This window comes from Dermacentor albipictus, chromosome 2 (assembly GCF_038994185.2).
Source record: "Dermacentor albipictus isolate Rhodes 1998 colony chromosome 2, USDA_Dalb.pri_finalv2, whole genome shotgun sequence".
In the NCBI taxonomy this organism is placed as follows: Eukaryota; Metazoa; Arthropoda; class Arachnida; order Ixodida; family Ixodidae; genus Dermacentor; species Dermacentor albipictus.
In genome coordinates, this window is record NC_091822.1 from 195,116,922 (window position 1) to 195,143,869 (window position 26,948).

Here is a 26,948-nt window from a genome sequence, read left to right on the forward strand (position 1 = left end):
TGTTCCTTATGTGCTAACAGGGACAGTGTTAATACTTGAGTGAGGCATGGACTTCTGAGAGCTGACATTGATAATCCAATCAGCAGTGTCTGACAGAAAACAAAAATCAGGCACATTCTCACCAAGTATTTGCATGTGCTGACACTGCTTGAAGGAAAAGGTGTGGCAAATGCTTCTCAGGATCAGCCACCTGATCAGCATCATGAACTCCATGCAGCCTATCGTAACAGGTGGCGTACAGAAACATGACAGCCATGACATGTTTCCGGCTCCTGCAATCGCTTCTGGCGCATGCCACGAGCACAAGCATAGCCTTTGACATTGGTGTCTGTTACTCGGAGCAAGCCCTTGCAGGGGCATGTATTTGGGCAGCATCGATTTTACGAAACACTGTAATGCATACTGCAACCATGTGGTGTTACGAGTAACTGGAGAGTGCTTTTAACAGTTATGAAATTTATTACAGCTGAACCTCGTAATAATGAAGTCGCATCCAACGCAATAATATCCTTTATTATATTCAATATTTGCTATAAGCATGTATTGTTACATGCTGATACAGTAGAACATTGATATAACAAAGTTGTACTTGCAGGGAAAAACCTTGTTAAATTGTAAATTTTGTTAATTCAAAATTTTAAAGTATTAACTGTAAAAATCATGTCACAAATTCCCAGAACATTCCTAGTGGATAGTATCTTGTCAGTAATCACTTGCAAAGAAGTTCCAAGAAGGTCGGTGGTTATGAGCACCAGCGCACACGGTGCAGATCGTGCTGAGAACAATGCATCGGTGTGACTCACGGCATCTGAGACTAGCGTATTGCACTGTGCAGTGCCATAAGTCGTGAACACCGTGGCTGACAGCACTTAGTGCGACAGCCGTCATCAGATGGCACCGTCAAATTAAAAAGAAAAGGATATTCATCCCGAGAAAAAAAAAAGTTGCAGTTTTGCTACACTGGCGGAGCATTGATGGCGGTAGTAAAATGACAACTACACGAAGTAAGGGTCGTAGTTTTATCGGTGTCACACGTGCCTAGGCAAAGATTGCTCGATGACCAAGAACACTCGCGCCATGCTTTTGAAACTTGCAATTATGCAACCACCAACACTAGATGCGCGTGTACAAAATGTGTATTAAGGCACCATCTATCTCAGCTCAGTCTTTGCACTTGCCAAAGATTACATGTATCTCCAAGATACAGTGCATGGCCCACATATGGACAGCCATGCGCAGCTACAAGGGTAGAAGAGAGGAGATGTGTACACTATGGGGAGAGAACGGATAGGCATGCATCCCCTGCCCTCCTCCAAGGTTTGTTATATCTGATAAGTCATTATATCCATATTTGTTAAATCAAAGTTCAACATCAGTAGCCTTGACACTTCTATACATGAAATAAGTTAGTTTCACTTCTGTAACACTTCGTATTGATCAAGATCTTACTTGTCACTACTCAGGTTATAAGTACTGAACCTGCGACCTTATTCAAGCACATAAAATGTGCTTGTGTTTCAGGCTGCCTGCTTGCATCTCACTGTAGCTGGATGTTATGTTATATTCGAGGCACAAACTGGATGTTGTGAGCTTTCATAACTGAGCCAACGGTGGGGGGGATCACGTCGTGCCTGCTTGCAGGTCTTTCATGGTGCAGACATGGACGTAGTCTGGCTGCAGCGTGACTTTGGCCTTTACCTGGTGGGGCTGTTCGATACAGGACAGGCAGCTAGGGTGCTCGGCCTGGCCCACTTCTCTCTGGCCTTCTTGCTCAAGCATTATTGTCAGATAGACGCTGACAAGCGGTTCCAACTTGCTGACTGGCGCATAAGGTAACTGGCCTTAAACTTTTTGCAGCCGATCCCGAGATCACTCTGAGACCCACCCCTCCCACACTCCTTATTGCTCACAAGTAGCACCCTCGCATTGCGTTTTAAGCGCACTAACTGATTTTATCATGCACAACTCATGAACTTAAGGATATTGTGGGCCCATTGTACCATTTACGGAGAAGTCAGTTATATACTTAGAACCTTTGTATTAAATTCCTGACAGTAGCTGAAGCACATGTCCCTATGCTCTGTCACTTCTTCTTGGAAGGGTAGCCATGGCGAGTTAGTCAAACACTATGAAAAACTGACAAAATGATATTTGTGCGGCCTGCATGCACCAAGAGGCGAAAGAACAAATGAATGTGCGGCCAGCACAGCCACAGCCAGAGGCATAGGGCTTCTGCAAGCTCTTACATTTTGCCAAATTTTTTAGTTCTGCTGGCTCCTGTCTCCTGTTTTTGTTTTAACAAAGCTGTCATGATGTTGAAACACATAATACTTTGAAAAGTGGTTGTTTTATTTGGATGTGTCTTCATTAGAGTCTTCAATATACAGTCTGATGAGGCATGGTCTTTAAATCAATTAAATAGTGCGCAAGAGTGTTATAATTGTGTTAAACTGTAGTAGCAGAATATTTTATTGTCTATGTGCAGCTGTTCCAGGCCCAGTTGGACATCAATATAATAATGTCACATACATTATGAAATACATTATGAAAATGCTTTTGTTTGGTACACATTATCTGGGGAAAACATTCTGGATTTACTCTACTACATCCAATAATTTGTTATATCTGTGTTCTTTACATTGAAGTTCAACTTATAATCTTAGTCTCCCTAAGGAGTTAATAGCCTCGAAAGTGCCATTACATTTACTGTAGAATAATGCATAGTGCTTGCAAAGCCTGAGTATAGACAAATCTCCACCGAAATCCAAGGTTGAAGCAGGTGATCTGTAGAGATAGGCAATTTTGTTTAGTATGCTTGATTGAAGTGCTGATGCAATTCACTGAACAAAAGGTACTTGCTCACACATATAGTACACACTCATGAACATAGAAATGCAGATAAATGAATTGGTAATCATGCTATGCCTTTCAGTTTCATTGGCTCATTGGAATCTTGTAACTAGTTAATGGAGCTGGTGCAGAAGTTTAGTGTCCTGAATGATAGTTAATAAAGCCAAACAAAGAACATAAGGGACATGAACTAGCACTGCTAGGCATAGCACACGAAGAAGCAGGAAGAATTACAGGTAATGTCTTAAAAAGTACAAGCGCACTAAAGGAAATGGATGGAATTATACTTTTGTGCGCAAACAAACAGGGACGAAGAATAGGGGCAACACAAGGACGAGCGCTTGTGTTATGACAAGCGCTTGTGGCAACACAAGCGCTCATCCTTGTGTTGCCCTTATTCTTCTTCCCTGTTTGTTTGCGCATAAAAAGTATAAATATGAATATGTTCCAACTAGGCCGACTCGCAGTTATGCTTCAGTTCATTTCTAGTTCTTCCGGCCCTCTTTCTACTTGTCCGAACTATAGCTTTAACAACTCAGCAGTTCTTGTGCCTATTATTGCGGTCTGTGAGTGCAGAGCACGGGTATTAAGCTGGTTCCTGAAAAAAGCGCTCGTCCTTGTGTTGCCCCTATTCTTCGCCCCTGTTCATTTGCGCACAAAAAGTATAAATATGAATATGTTCCAACTAGGCCGACTCGCAGGGATGGAATTAGTGGAAATTTGTGTCCTGTACTGCACTTGGAACAATTTGAACATGTTTTGCTCACAAGTTTTAACTTCATGTTCGTTAAGCGGGAGAAGGCATCTTTTATCTGTAGTGAATGTCAATGCTGGTTTGAGTCTTTCAACATCCTTCCAGCCAGTCTAATCTTTAACCCTTCTGCAGATAAAAAAACTTGCAGCGATCGATAATTTGTGTTTGTTCTGTTTTTTTTTTAGATAAGTGTAACAATTTGTATTTCATTGCTCAAGTAAAGAGCTTTCATTCAGTATTATGTATTCAAAGTGCCAGTTGTTGTTCAGTAAAACTTCCTTGTGTGCTGTGTCACTGTGGGAATCCTTTCTTTATTTGCAGGCCCCTGCCACCGGAATTGATTAATTATGCGCAGTCAGACACTCACTACTTATTGTATATCATGGACCGCCTTAAACATGACCTAGCTGATCGCAGCAATGAAAATGACAACCTGCTACGGTCTGTGTTTGACCGCAGCAAGCAGGTGGCACTTAAGGTGTGTACTGCGTCAGCAACACATGTTTGACACTTGCCTTTTCTTTTTCTAGTATCTGAAATAGCAATTACTTGGCATTGTAAAGACACCTTTATCTTACCACTGATGTCATTAGTATAGTGCCTTCATGGTGCATATTTATCAGGAGCTCAGTTTAGGCATACCAAGATCTGTGTACACTACAGTTGCCAACTGATAATTCGCACATGCTTAATTATTCAGACAGCTTCATCTGTCCACTGTCCCTATAGAACTAATGTACAAGGATGACGAAAATATCGGACTCCTTACAGCGCGCCTTGCAGTAATTCAGATTCTGACTGTGCAACTGCATGCTAATTTGGTCACCGAGTTAAGCAGAAATAGCAATGCTTTGGTTCTGATATGTCGCCGGCATAGTCGTTGGCCATGTCCCGGTGCATCCTCGAAACCGAAACTAGGGAAGCCTAGTCGGTCCAGTAGTTGCTGACCGTACGCAAACCATAGGATAAGCCAAGCCATGCCAAACCAAGCCAAGCCACTATGTTATATAAGCTGCATTTGTGATTTGTTGTGCAGGTTCTATTACGTTCATCCAGCGGTTGTTAATTTACGTGTTAAGTAGTGACACGGTCCTGGCGACTTCTTCAAGCAGTTTCAAGTGGTTCTAACTGTATCCTCTATGTTTGCGCTGATGAGGGTGGCAAGGGAAGTGCCAGACAATGACTGCTGCGAGGAAATAGACCGTCAGTCGGCTATCACAGTGTGGTTGGCTTTTGTTTTGTTGCCAGGGGATGAAAATTCGGTGCATGCATCGACTGTACATTTGTATATCTGTAGTGCCAGCATGACAGTGGTTGAGATACGAGCCACAATTTTGTAAAAATGCCTTCCACTCGATTCTATGCCACTCTTACATCCACTATTCACAGCTGGCTGAACCCATGGGTAAGGCGGACAAGTGTCGCTCTGACCACTGACAAAATGTGAAAAGCGTGAAAAGTGAAGGTATCGGTAAAAAATCATGGCCACGGACCATCTAGAGCAAAGGCAAGCCTATATGCGCGCAGCAACGCATTGACAAACTTGAGCTGCATTCTCATACGATAACTTTCGCAATATTTTGTGTGATCAGCAATGGACGTGACAATGGGTGACAGCGTTTCAAGCACTTTGAGGGTGCTTGGCACTGTGCTGACAATGGTGTCGCTCGTAGATGCTGCTGCAGCTTGCTCTAGTCATGCAAAATGCAAGGTGTTCCCAGAAGTGACATACCGAAAATATGGCACACCTTTTTTGGCCAGTTGTTAAGTAAGGTCACTTATTTTCTGGTGGATCCAGTATTTCAGACTCTTGATCATTTAGACTTTTTTGCAGTCCTTATTGCATCCAACTTATTGGCTGGCAACTGTAGCTGTAGCAGGAGGACTTCACAGCAGCTGTTATTGTTTCATCTTAACTGTTATGGCAACTGGTGATTTAATGTTTATGAACGAGTATGCCGCTGTGAAAGCTTTGTAACATGTTAAGCAGTTAAATTTGTTTATGTGCAATGCTGTAAGTGATACAGGATTTGCCCAGCACTTTTTGATAGCATATCTGTGTGCTTCTACGACTTATGCCAACTAGTTGGGCTCATGCCACTATTTGCAAACCATGCTTTGCAAAAATGATGAGTGTGCCAAGCATCGTCAATGTCTCATTTCGATTATGTGAGTTGTTTTGCCATGTGTATGAACCAACAGCTAAAGTCTTAGAGTTGCAGACCTTCTGATATTTGAGAGGCATTGTGTCTACAGCATTGTTTGTGTGCCTTGACAGATATTAACTCTTTCAAGTTTGCACCTTTGCTGTGAAGAATGTGGAAGTCTGGTTCTACAAGACAATTTTGATCACCTGTAATTCTATAACAGGCCCTAAAACCTTGTACACCCAGCCTTTGCTAATTTGACTTTCGTAAGACATAGGTTAGAGTGCTTTGGGACTTTTGGATCTGTTTAAATATATTTCTAGAGAACTAGCATTGACTAAACAGGAGCTGACTATACTTGGGAATTTGTGCATGTATTGAGAAGACAATAGCAGATTAAACAGCTTACAGTTAACCAGCAGTTGCCAGTGGGTGAATGAGCACAGGGTCTAATCAAAGCACACTTACTAATTTTTCACTACATGCAGCGTTATGAAAAACCCAGCTACCACGAGCAGAGCTACATGGAACTGTACCGCAAGAGCCGCAAGACGTTCAACAGTCGACAGCTGCATGCCTTGTGCCACCTGTACAGTTGGAGGGACCGAACGGCTCGTAACGAGGATGAGAGCACGGGGTGAGTCGGCGCCCCACTGTTCTTTAATGCAGCCTACCTCCCACAGCTGAAAAATTTTGACACTCGTCACGATGCATTTGTATACATGTGTGAGTGTTATTGCTTTAGAGGTTGACTGTTTAGTACCTTCAAAACACAATTAAATCATTTTTATCAATAAGCAGTCAACTAGTCTAAAGAGATGCTGTCAAAATCTGTGATCACATGGGTCGCTGGTGCAGAGATTTCAAGCTGGCAAATGACGTTTTCTTTCGTGTCTTCTGTTTTACCAAGCCTCCACAGTTGGTGTGCTTGACCTTTTCCATATTTGAGAAGAGTAACTTACCAATCAAACGTAACTTAGTATTCTCTTTTAGTATCTTTTTAAGTCATGCAGCTAGAAGAATAAAGAAATCCAAGCAACTAGGTTTTTTTTGTTGTTCACAATCATACAGAAAAACAGATGATAAAACCAGAAAAAGCATAGGGGAAGTTTATTGCTCTATTTAAATGAAATGTAGAAATAGTATGGAAAAGTGGAAGTGAAAGTGGATGAAAACACAACTTGCTGCAGGTGGGAGCCACGCCATGCATTATGCGCACAGTGCTTTACCACTTAAGCTTTAGTTTTACTGCCATCTTCCCATTTACTTCCTTGTGTGTTTGTGTATATGTGTACAAGCTTAGCACTGTAAATGTTAGCCAGCGCCATGGCAGTGGAACAAACTCGCTTAGCAGGGCATGGCATGAAGACATGCAGAGGTTGGGGTTCCATCACCACTGTCACCTTGCTGTGTTCCCCTTTTGTTTGCCTTCACCTTAGGAAAAAGCAATGAACAATTGCCCCTACAGTTTCTATCAGTCCGCTATGCTTTCCATGGTGCCATTGACTATTGGCCTGTTTGATTGATAACTACACTTAATGAGCATTTCTTGTCTATCATTCGTGTGGATAATTTGCATGTTGCATAAATACAGCAGACCTGCATTGATTCAAACTTTCCGAAAGTACAGATCTTTGAATTATCCTTCGAGCATTACTGCCCTTTAATATAATGTTTTTATTTTTATAATTTGTTGCTTGAAGCAGCCCACAAGGGCCTACCTTTTGATAATTAAAAAACAATACTCATGCAGTCATCCTGCGACCTGCAAATGAACTGAAATACTATAGCTGCTTAGCAAAAATGTAAGGTATTAAGTTATTATGTGGTGATACATCTTTCATGTGCAGTGATCTAATAGAGCTCTTGCGTGCAGATATGTGCTGCCCAACCACATGATCCTGGAGATATCAGAGATCCTTCCAAGGTAACTCTCTCACAATACTCACTTCAATAAGCCTCTGCAGCAGTGAATGTGTAGTTCAGCCAGCCAGTTTGATCATCATGTTATTTTCATTCTACCAATATTTCTGTCTTTTGTTGTGCTTTTGTAGTTGGCCACACTGGGTGACAACAAAGGAGTTGTCCAATATTTGCCTCCATACATCTGAGAAAATGCTGCAAAGTGACCTTATACAACTTAGTTTGTGTATATTTTCAGCTTAGGAAGACATTAAAATTATTTTGTGCCTTTATAGAGAGGCACTTTGTTGTGACACACATCATGTTGCAGACAACATGCCATGCACAAATTCAACTGCACTCCTTGCAAAACCATTCCAGCCTTTGCTTGGTTGGAGTAGGAGGTAATTTTTCCGTTGTGCATGCATTGGTGCTCAGAATAAGTGTCTCTTACGTCTTCAATGTATGCATGGTAAACCTGTGCATGTGTCTGCTTAATAAGGAATTTTCATGGATGAACAGAGCACTGTTGTGTTCTTGAATATATGCTTTTGCAAGGAGACTGTACCCATGGACAGCCTTCTGAGGCAGAAGGGGTAAGCTTCTCCATATGTATTGTTGGCCAGCTTGTCAGATTTTGGCAATGCTTTCTGTGTCGGTTCCTCAGAGCTGATATTGAATCAGCATGGCTTCCTACTTGAGATGGTTTTGTGTTTGCCAAAACGCAGAAAACTAAAAGTGAAAAGTGAAAAAATAAAATTCAGTTTAGTGATCCAAAGCAAGAGGGAGGTTCACAGGAAGATAAAACCTTGAAATGATTAACAGTAGTAGAACGAGGAATGTCGCTGAGGCCAACATTTCAACAAAAGGACTTGTATTTGTCAGGGCAGCAATGTTTCGTGAGGGCAGTGCCATTGCTGCCCTGATCAGGACAAGTCCCTTTGTCAAAACATTGGCTCCAGCGACATTTGTTGTTTGACAACAGTTGATTGCTTAGCGATTCATTTTATGCCTAATTTCAATAAAGTAGTGCTCTAGTAAATAAGATGTTTGTTTTCTGGTCCCTAGCTTAAACAAGCACTCTTTTCATGAGTGCTGTGATGTTGCATGCATGTTGCACACATGTTGAACACGTGTTGCCTATGTAGCATTCCCTCCATTGTCACATAAAGTTGTATGTGAGTAACTGTTGACAGCTCCATAAGTGTTTAGCACGGCACTGACACCCGACTCCTGGTCAGCAGTAGAAAAAGAGTGAAAGATGACAGGAAGAATAATGCATAGAAAAAGAGAAAATTGGCAAGCCTGAACTGTGAGAAACTGCCCAAAGAGCACAATTTGCATTCACAAGGTGGAGTGCAGTGTACCCTGCTTTGCCTATCATGTTGTGCAATCGTGGTCACCTGAGAGGAGAAGCCAGAGCAGCATAGATTAATGTTGAGACTCCTCTGCCACTACTGTCACTTACTGTTACTACTTTGCACTTATTGCACGCAATGCATTGTGACTAATTTGATGAAACTCAGACTTTATCTGCAATCTTTGCTGTATCTCTTTGTCCCAGGGAACAGCAAGGCATTGTAGCCTGCTGCAATCCATGCCCACCTCTTGTGCGACAGAACCTCAATGAGCTGCATGCTATCATCCTGAAAGCTCGAGACGTGCCTCTCAACCAGGTCTGTAGTATCCTGTTGTTTTTGAATTTCTTAGGTTTTACCACCTCAAAACTTCATTTTAGAAATTTGGGTCTTTCGGGCCACACCCTGTATATCTAACACTACCTTCACGTATTGTAAGCATATTTGTTTCTAATTATCTGCTACATTAACCTCTTGTTCTTTGATATATGTCATTACTATGTTTCCTTCACGTGTCAGTTACTATATTTTTATTTACTGATACTGTGTAGTATCTATTTAATTTGTTTGTGTTTGACTTGAACTTCAATTATTGTAAGCACCTTTGCTGTATTTGATTATCTGCTTCATTAACTCCATCTGGTCTGATGTGTGTCACTGCTGTGTTGCCATAATCTATTAATTACTATATTGTTAAATTTCTAATAGGAGGTTCCCCTGACAGTTATTGTAACTACAGGACTTCCTTCTGTATTAATGATGAATGATTAAATCAATCAATCAAATCAAACCTGTCCACTTGCAGTTTAATAACAGGCACCAGTGTTTGGGTGTCTACAGCACCTCAGTGCCTTATACTCTTCAATTTGTTCACCAAAGCAGAAACCTTTGTCACTCAGTTGTCTTATTCTATATGTGTATTAAAATGCCTGACTTTCAGCAATTGTTGCACTTTACCGCTTAGCGAGATGCAACTGTTTGGCTTCCCTCGGATTAGGATTGATTACTTTTATATTGTGAACGACTGAGCTTCAAGTTGATACAACGCTCACAAAACTAGACTTGAATTCTTGTCAGCTAGGGGACTCAACTCTCGTCTCTGTAGTGTGCGTACGCTCTGTGTGATATGTGTTGCCTTCCTGTTCCTTCTCCCTCATTCAAGTGGGTGGGTGTAGTGCCCCTTCATTAAGAGACAATTGCTAACTTTTCTTCCTGTGCATGTATGTGATGGTGATGATAACGAAAACACTTGCGATGGTTAAGTGTTTGCTGTCAAGTTCTATGATGTGCTGGTGGGTATGCTACTGACTGCTGCTTTCAAGGATTAGATAGAGCACATTCACTAGTGTGATTAAAATGCCACTGTCTATCTTATTTTTGCCAAACTGTCGTAATTATATGCTCCATGGTCGAGCTAATGTTGGCCTGAGGTAACGTCCCGATGTCCATTCCGTGATCTATGCAGTAAAGCTGCTTCTTCTGGCACTTTGTGTTTATAGCTTCTTTCTTCTCAAGAAAAAAGGAATTTCACCAAGTGTACTGAAGACTTTATAATGTAAAGGAAAAACAGTGTTGGAGCAGTATAAGCTTTCATCCATATCTGTAATCTGTCATTACAGCAGAACCCTTGCTGACATGTTCCTGGTTCTTGTGTTTAGCTGTTATGTTTGAAGTAGTAACTTAGCGCAAATAAAACCACGGAAACAAGAAAGATGGACAAGGACAAGCGCTTGTCCTTGTCAGTCTTTCTTGTTTCCATAATTTTATTCGCGCTAAGTTACTACTTCAAATATGGATGGCCAACTAGCCCAACAGTCAATTCTTCGAGCTGTTTTGTCATGGAAGTGTGGTGCTTTCGCTGCCGCTATAAATTGCTGATTGTTGCATCCCCACCTACTATATTGTCATATCATATCATTTTCGCATTTTATCCTAATTCAGGTGCCGAAATTGCACAGCAAGAAAACAATATCTCATGCCAGCGGACTTCCATTAATTCTACATAGTTTCATTCAAAGTGTTCTAAAGGAGGTGCATGCTGTTAAAGAGTGTAATTTAACTCGAACATAATCAAACCACTTCGTCAAACTGGAGTTGAATTTGCTGAAGTTGTCTGTATGTTGTGCAATGCTAGGGCATCTTTGTTGGGAGGCTTTCAACATGTGGCTGAAGTGACAGCACTTACTGTGTAAGGTCCCCCATCTCAGTGAAAATCAGACTGGCGAAATTCAGGAAGGCAGCAAAAACAGGCAGTGCTGGCACTACTGTTCTGTAATGTGCACAGCCACATGTGCAGGGGCGTCCTCAACAACCTCACCAAGATCCAGCCAAGCCGACTGGTTCTACGTCAGCCACAGCCCCTTCATTACTGGCTGATACACCTCCCGGACCGTCCAAGGCAGCTACAAAATGGCGCAGCGAAAGTCCATCTCCATCCTCAAGGGGGATGGACTAAGGCAGTGCAGAAGCTAGTGGTGTGATGTGCCACGGTCATGTGAATGGTGCTGCTGACCAGACGACTGTGTCTAATGCAGTCTCTTTCCAGTCAGAGCACAAAGCAGAAAAATTACAGCACATACTTGATGCTAAACTGCCATCAAGTGCTAGTCAATTTGTGAAATGCCATTCAACTGTTGAGAAAAAAAGAAAGAAGCTGACGTCATTTCTTGTCTTGTGTTTTAATCTCAAGTGCATAGTCATATGTGCAGATGAGCTGCAGATGTAATGTCTGGCCATTTGCATCGGTGGTCACTGGTTTACCACTTTGAGCAGTACTGTGCCCATATTTTCAATGATTTATTGTTTCAGCTTAGAGTAAGATGTTGTTTCTCACTTGTCTTATGTAGTGTGTGTCACTTCTTTAGTACTCATGCATTAAGCTTCAGGTGGTTTTCTTGTATATAATGTTGACAAATGTAGCTTATGTCACACTGTAAGTAACATATGCTTGAAGAAAGCAGTGCGACATTTGTAAGGACAAGGAGGAAGGCACACACAACCCAAGTGGTGACTGACAACAGTAGCCAGCATTGGTTATGCGTCTTTATTATAATACCCAATAAATTGTTCACTGTTTTTTCAAACATGTTACCAAACCATTTTACCGAGCTTACAGTTCTAGTCATCTATGCCTTGGTTTTACTTGTCATATTTCTGCAGTAATGTCAAGATATTACTGGGCATTGGAGAGAGAGAGAGAGAAACAACTTTACTGGTGCATTATGAACTGAAACGCGTTAAGCGTCTGATGGGGTGGCTCCCTCTTCGCGGGCTCCATACGCTTCCAGGGCCGCCTGGCCCCTGTGGATCAGTCGGAGCTGGTCTTCCAGGGCGGAGCTGGACAGCATGATCTCCCATCGCTCGGAAAGAGTGGGGATAGCAGGGGGGTTAGTTATGGGTATAGGTGGGGGGTGGTCTATGGAAAAATTGCACTCTCCTATGACGTGCCGAAGGGTGCCTAATGCATTGCAGTGAGGACATGTGTTCTTATATCTCTCTGGGTACATTTTGTTCTGGAGGCAGGGGTGGGGAAAGGATCCTGCCTGGATTTGCCTGTATATTGTTTGTTCGGCTCTGGTCAAGGAGTGGTGGGGGTGCGGGAATGTCTTCCTGCCGTCCCTGTAATATCTGACTATATCTCTGTAATTTGTGATGGGTTGCCATCCCCTTGCCTCCTCCTCGTTGGCCCGGGAGTTTAGCGCTCGGGCCTGTTGATGAGCATATTCATTGCCCTCAACTAAGGAGTGAGTTGGGACCCAAACTAATTCGATTGCTTGTTTAGGAGGCGTAGCTTTACCAAGAATTTTTAGTGCCCCAAGGGACACCCAGCCAGATCTGTAGTTCTTGTATGCAGCTTGTGAGTCCGTGACGATCTTGGTGACGTTTGGTTGCAGGAGTGCGAGAGCTATCGCTGCTTCTTCTGCTTCCTCCGAAGACGGAGTGTAGATTGATGCGCAGGTGACCAGCTTTTCTAGCCCGGTGACCACGACTGTTGCCTTCGTGGAGCGTTTCGATAGAGAGGCGTCTGTATATAAAACAGTGTCGTCTTCCTCCAGGGTCCTGGAGATGGCTCTTGCGCGGGCGTCGCGTCGTCCGGCATGCCTTGTGGGGTTCATGTTGCGTGGTAGTGGTTTGTATTCCAACTTCTCACTCAACTTTTCGGGTAATTGGTCGTGGCGGGTGTAGTGCGATTCTTGCCATCCTAGCTTGCGGAGGACGCTTCTGCCCGCCTTGGTCTGGCTAAGGCGTACCCTTTGATTGGATAGGTGGGCTTCTACGAGCTCGGCTACTGTGTTGTGGACTCCCATTTGAAGTAATTTTGTCGTGGATGAATTTATGGGAATACCCAGGGCCTGCTTCGTGGCTTTCCTGATTATTGCGTCAAGTAGTGAGACGTCCTTCTTGAGGAGCTGCAGGTACGGCGCCGCGTAGACGATTCGTGATATAACAAAGGCCTCAACGAGGCGCAAGGTGTCCGATTCCTTCAGACCCCTCCACCTGTTGGCCACTCGTCTGATCATGTTCAAGATTTGGTCTGACGTGAGCTTCATTTTTCTAATCATGGCTTTTGGAAAAAGTCCTTCATGCATGCTTTGTCTATTGACTTTGTGCTTGAGGATGGGTAAGTGGCATAGATTGGTCAAAAGTGCTACTTGTAGACCCTTAACAGCAGTTAGTATGAAACTGATGACACCACCATCTTAACCTCATGCATGTGACAATGTAAATCTGTGTGAGAAGAATGAAATCATTGTCCACCATTCTGTCTATCAGTTATTGTATAAGTTATTGTAGAATATGAACCACTAGTAGCTTTTGGAATGCGTTTGAATTGCAACTTGACTGAGGAAACACACATGAATACTTGTGAATGCAAGAAGGGGCTCTCTCGTAGGGTTTACGCATCACAGAACTACTATGCTCTTTGTCAAGGATGACATGTTTACAAAGCCATGTTAGTTGTGAGCAGTAGTCATAATGATAACCAAACTAATTGATAGACTTCATATTATTTACCGTGCAAGAACACACAGACAGAATCAAAGACAGGAGGACATATTTCTAATCGATAGACATATGTCCTCAAACACATTATGCAATGTACAACTTTGTAGATCTCTCCTTTTGCTTTAAACTTGGGTTTCCCAAATGTTTCTAACCTTGGGGAACACCACCTGCCTTCCCAAAGCTTTGCGGAACCTCTCCTCCCTACTTCTTTTTCCCACCAATGTGCTTATCCACAGCCCCGCGATGCTTCTTGCGATGAGTCAGATGAATATCTTAAAAATGAGAACAAAAGTGCACAAGGTTCTGACTCATTTAAACAAGGTAATAGTCCACCTGAGGTGGAATGGGGTTGGAATTGTTTTGGCCACTCGCAGAACCCTAAAATGTCTTTCGGGGAACCCAGGAACATGTCTGAACTCTGACGGCCTGTTGAAAAAATGTTTTAGCAACTTTCTTCTTTCTTCCCTAAAACGCCCCTCACTCACCAGATACCTAATTTAAGTTATACGCTGGAAGTTGTTACTCCATGGAGTGTTCTGCTGCAAGAATTTTTAAAATTGGTTCCTTAATAGCTGAGATAGAAGTATTTCAGTACAACGAACCCACGATTTCAGCAGGTGAGCTCCACTGCCAAGAACTTGCACTGTCCTGCCTCTGCAAGTGAAATTCCTCCCCTGCGTTCTCCTATACTGGAGCTCAAGGAAGGCATGACGCATGTGTCGCGGGCCCCACCTTCATGTTTTCTAACCTTACTTTTTCGCTGCGCGGCGCACTTCCGCTGATGGCGTCACATGCGAGCTGTTGCGTTTGTCTCATTTCGTGCACTGCGCAATTTTGCACACTGTGCACGAGAACACCTGACTGTATAAGTCAGTGCTACACGAATACTGAGACAGACACAAGTGAATCACAGAGCATGATCGTGCGCTGGAATTCAGTAAAAAATGACATAGTTTCATTGTCTGTGCGTGCAACTGCGCAACGTGGGAACAAGCAGACGAAACGGAAGGACATCTCTCTTGCTATGGTGCAAAAAAAAAAAAAAGGACACGCAGACATTTGGTTTGTGTGTTTTATTATTTCACTAAATTTTAATTCGTCTATTGAAGCAACAGATTACACAAATAACAGATGTTGCTTTGAATAATTCTCAAAATCACGTGCCCCTGTGAGTGACGTGACAGCACTACCATGTATGTAGGCGCACTTGTGCGATATGAGTCTGCTCTCCAGCTGGGATCACGGCTCCCGCAAGGAGAAGGGCAAACAGCATTTGGTATGAAATTTTAGCTTTTTCCACGGCGCGTAAAGATGTAATACTTAGAAGACATGATCGTAAGCACGTATTGTATGCATGCTGCTTGTCAGCTCAAAATGGCCAGACCTGGTGAAGGGCCCTTTACTGTGTTTCGATATGTCAGTGAGCATTAAGCAAATATAACTTTAGCATTGCTAAATGGGCATGCATGCATGCATGTATGACTTAAATTATGCGCTTTCGGGTTGTACACATCTATTTATTTGTCTTGCATTGTGAGAAACTGATTGTAGCAAATGTAGAGAGGTGCTGAAAAATATAATGAATAAATATTAAACGGGCTGTGTGCCTATGTGTATTGTGAATTTCACTCTTCCAAAGCGGCAGGAACTACTGGTTATTATGGAGGGAAAAAAAAAGGACAAGTGAAGAAGTCAATGACCTTTTCATTGGACAATGTGTACGTGCAGGCATGGGGCTTTAATTACACTATCCAAGCATAGTAAAGTCCTAAGTTATTAACAGAGCTAACGTTAGCTTTTATGCAAGAACTCGTAATTTGTGTGTTGAGAGGTTGAGATCCGTAGGCCTTCTACGTAGTAACTTCAGGCAGGTAGTGTGAAGTATAGAGTGTCTCACAATAACATCTAGAGGGAAATCTGTCACCACTGTCTATGGGAGTTTTTTAAGGGGCGCTGTGCCATCATGGGAATGGTGGAATATGTGTCTGCGAGGCTTGTGTTGGCTGGTGTTGTAAGAGGCTTCGTCTAAAACGTGGATATGGCTACACACATATACACGTTCTTAAAGGGACACTAAAGCGAAACGACAAATCAGTTTAGGCTAATAAAGCGTTGTTTGAGATCACTGCAGGCAGTCATTTCAATATAATAGTTTGATTATTAGATAAAAAAATGGAGGTCGGAGTATCAGTATTTGCATTTTGCGCAGAAACCCCGACACCGGTATGTCGGTGTGACGTCGGGGTCTCCAAAGTATGTTTTCGCATATGGGTCGCATTGGCAGAGTAAAGGTTCTCGAAACTTGCCATGTTTAATGTTTGGTTCCTTTAGAACACAATGTAGTCTATCTGTATCGCTATATATGTAAGTAGGCCCTAGAAGATGCCATCAAAATCCACGATGTCACAGCGACCAGGTGCGGGAACTTCAAGGAGGCATCACCACCACTCTTTCGTTCTTGCACTTTTTCTGGCTTACCAAGTGTCTTATCATAGTAAAAGTGGTGTTTTTGGTGCCCTAGAGGGGTAATTTACTGATGCAGAAGAAATCATTTTTCCCTTCAGTGTCCCTTTAAAGTAACATCTTCATAAAAGGTTTTCATTCACCCATATTACATCATCCAATGAAGTTTACTCACCTACAATGCATAATCAAGGGAAGAAAAATGAAAACAGACGAAAAGCTGTTCCAAAGTGAGCGCGAATCTCGTCTCTCTGTCGTCCAACTTTAGCAGCCTGCTACCACTTCCTACGTTTCATATCATTGTACACATAATAAGAAGTTCTCATAATTAAACAAAACATGTTTTTGTGTAATAATAAAGCTGAAAGAGCTTTTTACAGGCCCCTTTAGTAGAGAATGAATCATTGTGACAGACGGAACGATTCCCGCCTGGCGCATCTTCAAGTTTTCCTAGCTCTCCAAGAAGGATGCCAATCTGAAGTCACAATATACCAGTATTCCCATGCATACCGCAGTGCAGCAGTGCCAGACTTCCCTCTAAGTAATATAGTGAGAAACTATGGTGTGAAGTCATTCAAGTTTCCGTGATGTTGTGCACTATGTATCAAACGGGACTGTAGGACCAGGAACCTTCTTTTCTTCTTGTAAATCTGGTGCAAGCCATGAAAAGAAGAAGAAATCCTTTTGGATAGAGTACCGTCATCCTTCTTTTCTTTTGTGTATGTGTTTATAATGAAAGAAGACTACATTTTAAGGCTTATCAATGTCAGCAGTTCACCACCCACTTCTAAAGAAATATTTGCAACAGGGAATACTGTTTCGCTGCTCGTGTTTAGAAATGATATTTGGTAAGAAAAAGAAAAAATATATATATGACAATATGTAAGCATTATGGGGAAAATTACGGCATCAGTGGTCATATTGTTCACCAGAGAAGGATAACGTAAGCATGTTTTGTAATGTTACTTTTGGAATGTTATGTGAATCAGAGCTGCAGCATTTATGATTGTATAGAATTTCAAGGAGCATTGGCTTAAAATTGGGGCTAACCATTTATCACGGCTTGGAGCGTTAATTGATAGAGTGCAACATGTGAGGAATTATATAATTGTTTTTGTTTTTCTTTTTCTTTTCAACCTCAGTATGTGCTTTAGGATATGTAAGTGTTGATTTCATCATGACACCATGGGTTGTTGTTCATATGTATTATAAGTTCTCTTAACTACTGTCATCAGGGGATGGGCTCATGTCACATTGATCCTAGCTGGGGATTTTGCATGAGAAAACAGGCAGGTGCTATACCCTTCCTATTAACAGTGCGAGCCTGCTTTTTTTTTTAGCTCTTGGCCCTTTGTGTCCACATTTTATTTTTTCCCACCCAATACAACAAAACATGATAGGTTTAATGCAAACTACTGGGAGTCAAAGGACGTGCCACTCTTCACATAAGTAGTCAGGTCTAATGGCCTCGGGCTGTGTCATGTCACAGAAAACTGAGGGCATCTGCCAAGGGGGTTCTGCCAAACTGAGGGTTCTGCCAAGAACAATCTTTCTCAAAAGTATGGATAGCCGGGCAAGTTGGTACGATTGCATTGTTGAAGACTACACAGGTTAAGATGGGAAAAGCGAAAAAAATTTCCGTGTTTGTCAAATTTGTTTTGTTTGTCCTGTCTTTACCTCTGCAATTTTCAAGGAGGATCTTTCCTTCTTGCTATTACATGTCAGAGGAGGGACGGCAGGAACAGAAGCTACTGAGAAAGGATAGAGGGATGGGGTCAGGTTCCTGTCTATCTGCATGGTCTGCTAAAGTTTTGTGCGAGCTGTCATTTCAGAAAAATGGCCCAGGAGGCCTTCATTTAGATGCCATCCTAAGCTCACTGCGCCAATCATCCATAGTCTCTTTGTTTGGTTTGCTTGTAATTCAAAGCATGTATTCTGTAAACATGAATCTGTAACATGTACCTGGCAGAAAAAGAAATATGTAGAACCCCTACCCCAGGGTGAAGCTGAGATGGAGCCAGCAGCTCGATAGTAATTGACTTCTCATTTCATGTTGCAGAGCCTGGTGCCAGAAAAGTCATCCTGGCCAGTGGCTGTGCAAGTCGACTTGGATAGCGTGCTTCACTGCGTCCATGATCAGCCCCGACATGAGGATGCAAGTCTGGCTCTTCCCACTCTTCTGGGTCAGTGGCTGTAGCCAAGCTGTGATATGAGCTCCTGCAAGCCAATACAATTGACTCCCAGTGACAGAATTAATCGTGGAGTTGAAAATAATTCTGGTCATTAAAATGAACTGTATGGTACAACACAAAGCAGGACAGGGGACACAAGAAACGAGGACAAGCTCTTGTCCTCGTTTTTTTCTATGTCCCATCTCCCGCTTCGCGCTGTACCACACAGTCAAAAATGGAAACCTAACTAGTCCAAACCATCACCCTATTAAAATTAAGCATAAGCTCCACTGTGACATTATTTCACTGGCTTCTCTTATGACTGTGTTTTGGTGTTACCACCTATGTTGTTTGAATCAGGGAGGTAGTGGGCGTGAGCCTCCTGCCTGTGGTTGGCGGGGACCACTTAGTGTGCTGGTGTGCTATGCTGTTTTGCACTGGTGGACTTGTAGTGGCCGGCGAAATCCTCGAGCAACTACTCAGGTTTCACCAATGCACATCTGCCAATGGAAAGTCATGGGGGTAGTCCAGACGTGAATTTATCAGACATTCTTGCACATGCGTCACACAAATCACTTCTGGAAACTGTGGCCAACTTCTATTTTGTATGTTTCTATGACAATCGAAGTCACCAGCCAAATAAATAAAAAAGATGGAAGTGAAGTATGCTTCTCACCCTATTTCTGTGCTAATCCATGCCTCGGCGGCAGAGCAAATGAGAACGATCCAGCATGGAGTAAGTAGTTCAATACGACCAGTGGAAAGCACAAACCAGCTCCAGGTCAAACAGTGAAATCTGTATTTACCACCATGGAACAAGAAACCCTGCTCCAGATCGACCAATGAAAAACTGTGAAGCCATTTCGAGCAGCTGTAAGCAACAGCATGGGAAAGCATTTGTTAGGAATGTGCTGTTTTCAATATTGCCACTTTGATTTACCATAACTTAAATTATAAATGAACAAAGCATAAATATTCGTTAATTTAGAGTGTTGAAGTTTCCTTAGTCTGTTAGCATTTGTGTGCATGGTAGAAATTGGAAAAGTTGTTTCTTATATCTCTCTACATAGATGAAGATGGCGAGCCTGTGCCTGTAGAAAAGTGCAGTTCACAGCTGTTGACCAAAGCAGTGCCAAGTTTGGGGGCAATAGCAGCCAAGGTATGCAGTTTGCTCTTTTTTTATTCTCGAGTTTTCAGTACTCTTCCTGGTGGTCACATGCCCTTTAACATGTGCACTTTATTTATTTGCACATTAAAACCATTACAGCATATGCAGAATGGACATCTGTCAGTTGACAAGGACAGGAAATAAGTGCCTTGAGTGCTTGTTATTGTAACTGATCACACATTGGGCCATGTATGTTAAAGCTTTCTAATCAGAGTGATGCAGGGCCCTGAGAATCTATATATATGTACAACCTATTTATTCTCAAGAAAAAAGGTGCATTCTTTCTCTTGGTTGTCCAATAGTTCATCTATTCTGCTGTTGTGGATAGTATTTTCTCTCCAGGCATGTGTAGAGCACATATGTTTCATCACTGCAAACAACCCTGTTATCTAGCTTTTCCAGGCATTACGAAAGGCCAAGTCATAGGCTAAAACAGCAATTTCATATATATCCTTAATTTCCTTCATGAGCATGCAGTGGTAAGAAACATTGCACTTATTTTTCTGACTCTTCAATGTTTTTCATTGCAGGTCTCGTCTGCAAAACCAAGGGGTAGTAGCCTTGTCTTGCCATACAAACGAGTAAGTGTCTGTCGTTTGTTTGCTGCAAGTATAGGCACTGGATGACGTAGCTTAAATGAGGTCTCAATCTTGCATGCACAGTGCCTTTACGGCCATGCTTTCTAAGCATGTCACGTTTAGGTTGCTGCCCATCTGTCGCTATGCTCTTTGAAAGACGCTAAAGTTAAATAACATTTCAATTATAATTGTTGAGCGGGAGAAGTCTTATCATGTGAGAATGCCAGTGAAGCAGACAAGTTGCCAAGCTTAACTGTTTCGTGCACAGAAGGTTTTTTTCTTTGAGAAAGCCAAATAAAATATTATTGAGTAGAGAAGGTAAGAGAGAAGCAAGAAAAACACCATGGAGCCGAAAATTAAGTTTATTTTACAGGAACTACGAAGATATGTGGTATAAGCAATGCATGTCACTGCCATACTGGAATGGTTTCCTGAACCCCTTTTGGAGCTCTGCAAAACACTTTTTATCACGATAGCAATTATATTATATAGACACTTTAAACAAATTTCCACCATTGTCGTCGTCGTGACATTCTTTTTAAAGTCCAAGTGTGATAAGATAGCGGTCACGCACCACGTGCTATAGGTGAAAGGGAAAGCATGCGGGGATGTTCAGATTTTGTGTCCGTATCCCTTTAAAGAGCCAACCTAGGTTCCTTAGTGTCATTGATACATGTGAATAACAGAAGCAGGGACTGTTGTGTCAAAGAGCACCCCTTACTTTGTGGGTGTCTCGCTTGTGTATTTGTCCATACTATATAATGCTGTTTCATATTAAAACATTTGCTTATTTACTGCTTCATCCAAGCTATCCACCCAGCTTGTGATATTTTAAACCCACCTGACAGTTCTAAGTCAGATTAATGGATGAGTAAATTAGCACAACAAAAGGATAAGCACAAGAAAGGAGAATGGAACTGCTTTGAACTTGTTCAGGCTAGTGACATGTACACTCTCATGTCCCCATTTAAAAGGAACTTTTGACAATCAAGTTACAAATTGTTTTGGCACAGGGAAAGCTTTTTTGTGTGATTTAGGAGTAGCATACAATGTGATATAGGGGCTGCAATCTATTGTTGTCATAATGTTCTACAATGCTGCATAGATATATAACTTAAGTGACAGCTGCAAAGATTACAAAGTCAGCTTAGTAATGTACATTGTTATACGAGTTGGTACATATTGTTGCGAGACCGCGAGCAGTGTGACAAAGACGACGTTGGTCACTTTGTGAAAGAGAACGACGATTGTAAAGATTGCCTTTTTGCCATCTTGGCTTCGTTGCAGCTCGTTGTAGAGAGCTTGTAAATATAGTTTCATTCATGGTTATGTTGCGCTTAGTTTTACACTGACGATTTTAAGTGAAGGATAGGACGTGGACGTATGTAGCGCAAACTAACAGCTGTTTAATACTGTTAAAAGAAAAATTGAAAAAATGCGTGGTGTTGCCTCACATCCATGGCTTGCCACATAAAATAAAACAGACAGCCCAACGCCATGATGTTCAAGTACTGTTCTCTGCTCCGCAAAAACTAAAAGGCATGTGCAAGAGGGTGAACGCAGGATCCAAAGAGGGCAATCCTAGTGCTACAGTCTGTCAGACTAAGCACGTGAAAAAGTATGTGGAATGTGCTACTTCAGTGGTTTACCAAATCCCACTAGATTGCGGGAAAGTATGCATTGGGCAAACTGGATGTTGTCTAAATGATAGGTTACGGGAGCACAAGTACACGTGCCAGCTTCTGACAGCACTTAGCAACTTGGCTGCACACTGCAAACAATGCAAATGCTCTCCGCTACTAGAAAGCACCACAGTCATTGGCACATCAAAAACAAAAATGGAGCGAGAAATATAGGAGGCACTTGCGATAGCTAAAGAAAAAGAGATGTGCGTAAGCACTCCGTCCATCGTGCATATCGAAGCTGAGGTCGCGCTTGCCAGGGCGAACAGGTGCAAGTGAACGATGTATGCCTGGCCCGAACTATGATCACATGTCGTCACCTTGTCATTTCTTTTTATATCTCCTTCCCTGCGCCATATCTCCTCGTATATAAGTGCATTCTTTAATAGTACTATGAAACAGTTGGTAGTGTGTGCTATTTGTGCTATGTACATCCACGGCCTGTCCTTCACTAAAATTCGTCAGTGTAAAACTAAGCTCATTGTAACCATGAACGTTCACCAACTAGCCCCCTTCATTGCTTTACTAAATATTTTTCTTTAAATCTCTCCCCATGGCATCTTTACAGTATTTAGAGTCTCTGTCAAATTTGTGCTCATTCCCACCCTGAGCTTAGTAAACTAGGATAGTCTTACGAAAATGGAACAAGAAGTAGATTAGTGCTATTGTTGTTGTTTTTTTGGTATAGTATATTGACCTTCCTAAAACAATGGCTTTTGAGTATCAGTCATATTGCTTAGAGAATAGTTGAGTATTGTTCAGTACTATTCTTGTAAGGAAGGTCAAGAGCTTGTGATGGGTAGTTAGAGTATTGGATGACTGAAGGAGCCCATTTACCTAGGCTGAGTATTGAATGTGAAAAAGCTGCATAACACGCAATGTGTACAAGCAAGAAGACAATCTCGCCGTCTTCTTGCTTGTGCACATTATGTTTTATGCTGGTTTTTCATCCTTAATTATGTTCCAAATGGCCCAGCTTTTGACCTTGTTGCTAGGCTAACCAGTCATGGGGATCCAGAGAAGAAGAAAATCTGCAGTTGAATAAAAATCAGTTGTAACGTATTTGTCAAGTTTTCCCAAGCCGTGGACCACAGTTTACTGACACCCTTGGCAACAAAATTATAAAATTAATGCATTTTTCCAGTTCTTAGTGTGTCAAAGCTTAGAACTGCACAGAGAAGTTATGGAATGAAAAATGATAGTATGTGTAACATTCAGAGATAGGAACCTGGCCACAAGGTTAGAGAGCAGGTCATGTAATTTTTGGAGCAGATAACTCGTGAAGTGACTACCAAGGCAAAAGAAACACATTTGTCAGTAGCGGAGGGTAAGGTGGAGTGGTGAGGTTAGAAAATTTGCAGGGCATATGATGGAGACAGTGAGTACAGAACACAGGTAACTGAATATTGCTGATAGGGGAATTTGTCCTGCAATGAAACTAAATAGGCTGATGAAGATGACTTCATTTACAAGTCACTTTTTTTACTACTTTCATGGAATGTGTGACTAAACTCATCCTTCCTGTCACCTACTATGCTATTGTCAGTAGTTTGTGTACGAGAAAGGTTTGTAATTTCTACACTCTTTTCAGTTTTAACTCTGCTTACATGTAAAAAAAAACATGCATGTAAAAAAACAATATGGTGCAGAGTGCAGTTTAGAGCCATTATTTTGAAAGTATCAATACCACTCACTATTCTGTGTCATTACAGTATAAGGCTGCTGTGGAACGAGATGGTCCTGAAGTTGAATCTATCGAGAGGGAGACAGCAACCGGTGAATCACCTGTGCACCAAATGGTGAGTGTGGGCCACAGCCACTTACTGATCTTGGGTCAAAAATTGTCTTTGGGAAGTTTGACACAACTATTTAAGGAGCACTGAAGAGCAACAGTAAATCAGTTTTAACTTATAAAGTATGTTTTCACTACTCTACTTCATTCATCTGATTGATTATTACTGGACAAAATCAATGAAAAAGTCCTATTTCTTGAATTTCACACTGAAACCGTGATCCTGGTATGTCAGTACGACAACATGGATTTTCAAGTATTTTCTTATGTTAGGGCCATGTTATTGCAAGAAAAGTTCTCAATACTTGCTAGGTTGAGTCTGGTTTCTTCAGAATGCTATGTGCTCTGTCTTCGCCGATGTACGGTGAAGCGGGCTTGTGTAGACACCGTGAAAATTCATGGTGTACTAGACCTGTCTAGATACTACTATGAAAATCGATGTTGTTCTACACCTGCATGAACACTGAAGATATGTTACATAATGGTGAGTTGGTATGGAACCTTCAGGGAGGCATTGCCATCTGTCCTTCACTTTGCTCTGGCTCACTCTGTCATCTGCTATGCTGCTGCTCATTCCATGGCCCAATGTAGCAGCATAACAGACGAGCGAGAGAGCTCGAATGACTATCGAAATGTCATAATGTTCTGCTCCCACGTGGCCTCCTTTTGGGTTAGGTGTGTTAGATGCCATGATACATACACCTCCTATGAAACAAAACTAAAACTTGTTTGCATAAATGCTATCACAGCAAGTTTGTTCTGAGGTTTGACAGTATTTTTGCTGGGGTTTCAAAATGTGAGACCTTCATTTAATGCCAAAAATGAAAAGTTCAAATGTAATGTCAGTAATCCTTTAGGGTGTTGGTGGTGCCTGTGGCAGCACAGGTGCACTGTGGTCTCTGATGTATCTCTCGACTCTGCTTGTGAACATTTCAGGGTGAGGAGAAGGCCCAGTCTGGAGAGGTTAGTGAAGTCACAGAGAAAAAGCAGGAAGAGGAAGAAAAAGAAACTCTTGCAGCAGCCATGGTAGCAGCCCCATATGAAGACACAACCCTGGCGGAGCCGCTGCGTACACCACGGGTATGTTTGGGTTTCTGTGTATTAACAGGGCTTGTCTGTACAGTCTATGCTCCTCACAACGAACCCGTGTACTACAGACTTTCAGATATAATGGACCATATTTCAATCTTAGTTTGCTATACTTACTTTATTAATGCAACGAAGTTCGCTTTTAACGGGCTGCGCCACAGCAGACTACCGGCTACAGCGAACGAAATTAGTGGCAATTTTTTTCAAGATTGGTCATATAAAGCTTGCTTTTCACTTGTCGACATGGGCTGGCAACTGACTTGCGATGGTCAGCCAACGAACGCGTTCAATATTGCTCTGTTAGAACCGCGATATTAGAAGTATTGGTATTTCTTTCGTAATTTGTTCATACCTTTTGTTCGTAATTCCCTTTCTTTTTCCTCCTTCTTCTTAAATTTTTTTTCTTTTCTCGCACCTCTTGATGCGGCCAGAGACAGTGGAATAGAGCTGTATAAATAACATAATGCTACCTGTCACGTTAAGTCAAGCTTCATTAGCTTTGCATTGCTTTCTAGCATAAATTAATTACAACTTAGTCTTTCTAGCTCACCTACGTCATGTCACACCAGACAGCTCTGTCCTCGATGTGCTCACGACTTGTTCTGATAGTCATTTCTTACATGGGTGTTCCCCTGTGCGAAGTGTACAAACCATGTCTCTAACTCATAGCACCACCTCTAGCTGACAGGGGCGTTTGCTGTAGCTACTAGCGGGCATAGCATTCCTTATTCGTTAGCGACTGGTTCTGAGAAAAGGCTTCTTCGGTGCCTGTGGCAGCTAGATGTACCAGTGAGCAGCTAGATGTATCCCCGTGCTTACATGACTCGTGATCTTTGGTTGAGGGTGGAGACCTGTTAGGCTATATTTTCCTTTCCTTCTTGTTTGAGTGCTTGAGTGCTGTTCAAGCTTGTTGGAGATGTCTAGTGTACCTAGCCGCCTTCTCAGTCACCTGCTTGCATGCAGTTCGGAACCATGATGTTAGAACCATTTGTAAGTCTTTCCTTTTTTCCTCCTTTTCTTCAAATTTTTTTTCTTCTTTCGTGCCTCTTGATTGGGCTAGAGACAGTGTAATGGAGCCGTACAATAACATAGTGCTACCTATCGCGATCAGCAAATCCCGTCTATCGCAGATAATTCAAGTGAGTGTTTAGGCATGTAGGTTTCTCTGGGCTGGTCTTCTGCGTCTTAATGGGGCCTCGCTGCCTACAGGGTTATCTGACTGAGCTATTTCTGATGCTCGGATGCTATAGTGAAAAGTTCAAAAACTTTTTTTTTTCTTTCCTTTTTCTTCTTCTCACTCAGTATTCACTTGTACAAATTAAATGTCATTCATGCGGTTCGTCGGAGTGTGGGTTGATGGGATTTCGGAACGTTATTATGACCAGCAGCATGGTTTGATAATGCATTGGAAGTGTTCCATCTGTAGCTATGTTGACACGGCAAGCTGGGCGAGTTGGTGATTGAACATGTTCCTAGGGGTGGGCAGCGCAACCTGGACGAAAGACAAAAGTAAGTAAACAATACGAGCACAGACTAACAGCTGGTTAACAACCGTTCCATGCTCGGTGGAAGTGGTCTACGTCATTCGACTTTCGTGCGGCAAAAAGTACTTTGGGCAGGCGGGACGCTGCCTTAACATTCGCCTTAGGAAGCACCAAGGTGCGATCAGGAATGCGACAGGCTCGAATCTGGTCGCGCATTGTGGAAATTGCTTATGCAAACCTTTGTTTGAACAAACTGAAATACTGTGGAAGCTTACTTCATGCATGTAAACTCAGGTGCATGCGTCATCCAGACTTCTATCGCTCTGCAGGTTAAAGAAACTGAGTTTTTGAATGACAAGATAGGCTAACACCCTTTCACCCTTGTAAGCATCACTTTACATGTGTTTACATTTTCTGTATATTTTAGTCACTTGTTTGAAAAAATAAACCAGTTCTTAGTCTACGCTCGTATCCTGTACTTCCTTTTGTCTTTCGTCCGGGTT

The 26,948-nt window shown here is 42.2% G+C and overlaps 1 protein-coding gene across 1 annotated transcript in view; it reads left to right on the plus strand.

Annotated features, from left to right (window-relative positions):
• The window catches only part of Rrp6 (exosome component Rrp6), an 84,559-nt gene that overhangs the window by 48,941 nt on the left and 8,670 nt on the right, over positions 1-26,948 (plus strand). Inside the window, exons 9-18 of the mRNA XM_065427550.1 lie at positions 1,642-1,832; positions 3,926-4,082; positions 6,240-6,388; positions 7,628-7,678; positions 9,218-9,329; positions 18,541-18,664; positions 19,723-19,811; positions 20,351-20,401; positions 23,793-23,879; positions 24,809-24,952. Of these exons, the coding sequence (XP_065283622.1) occupies positions 1,642-1,832; positions 3,926-4,082; positions 6,240-6,388; positions 7,628-7,678; positions 9,218-9,329; positions 18,541-18,664; positions 19,723-19,811; positions 20,351-20,401; positions 23,793-23,879; positions 24,809-24,952 (1,155 nt within the window). The remainder of the gene's footprint in view (positions 1-1,641; positions 1,833-3,925; positions 4,083-6,239; positions 6,389-7,627; positions 7,679-9,217; positions 9,330-18,540; positions 18,665-19,722; positions 19,812-20,350; positions 20,402-23,792; positions 23,880-24,808; positions 24,953-26,948) is intronic.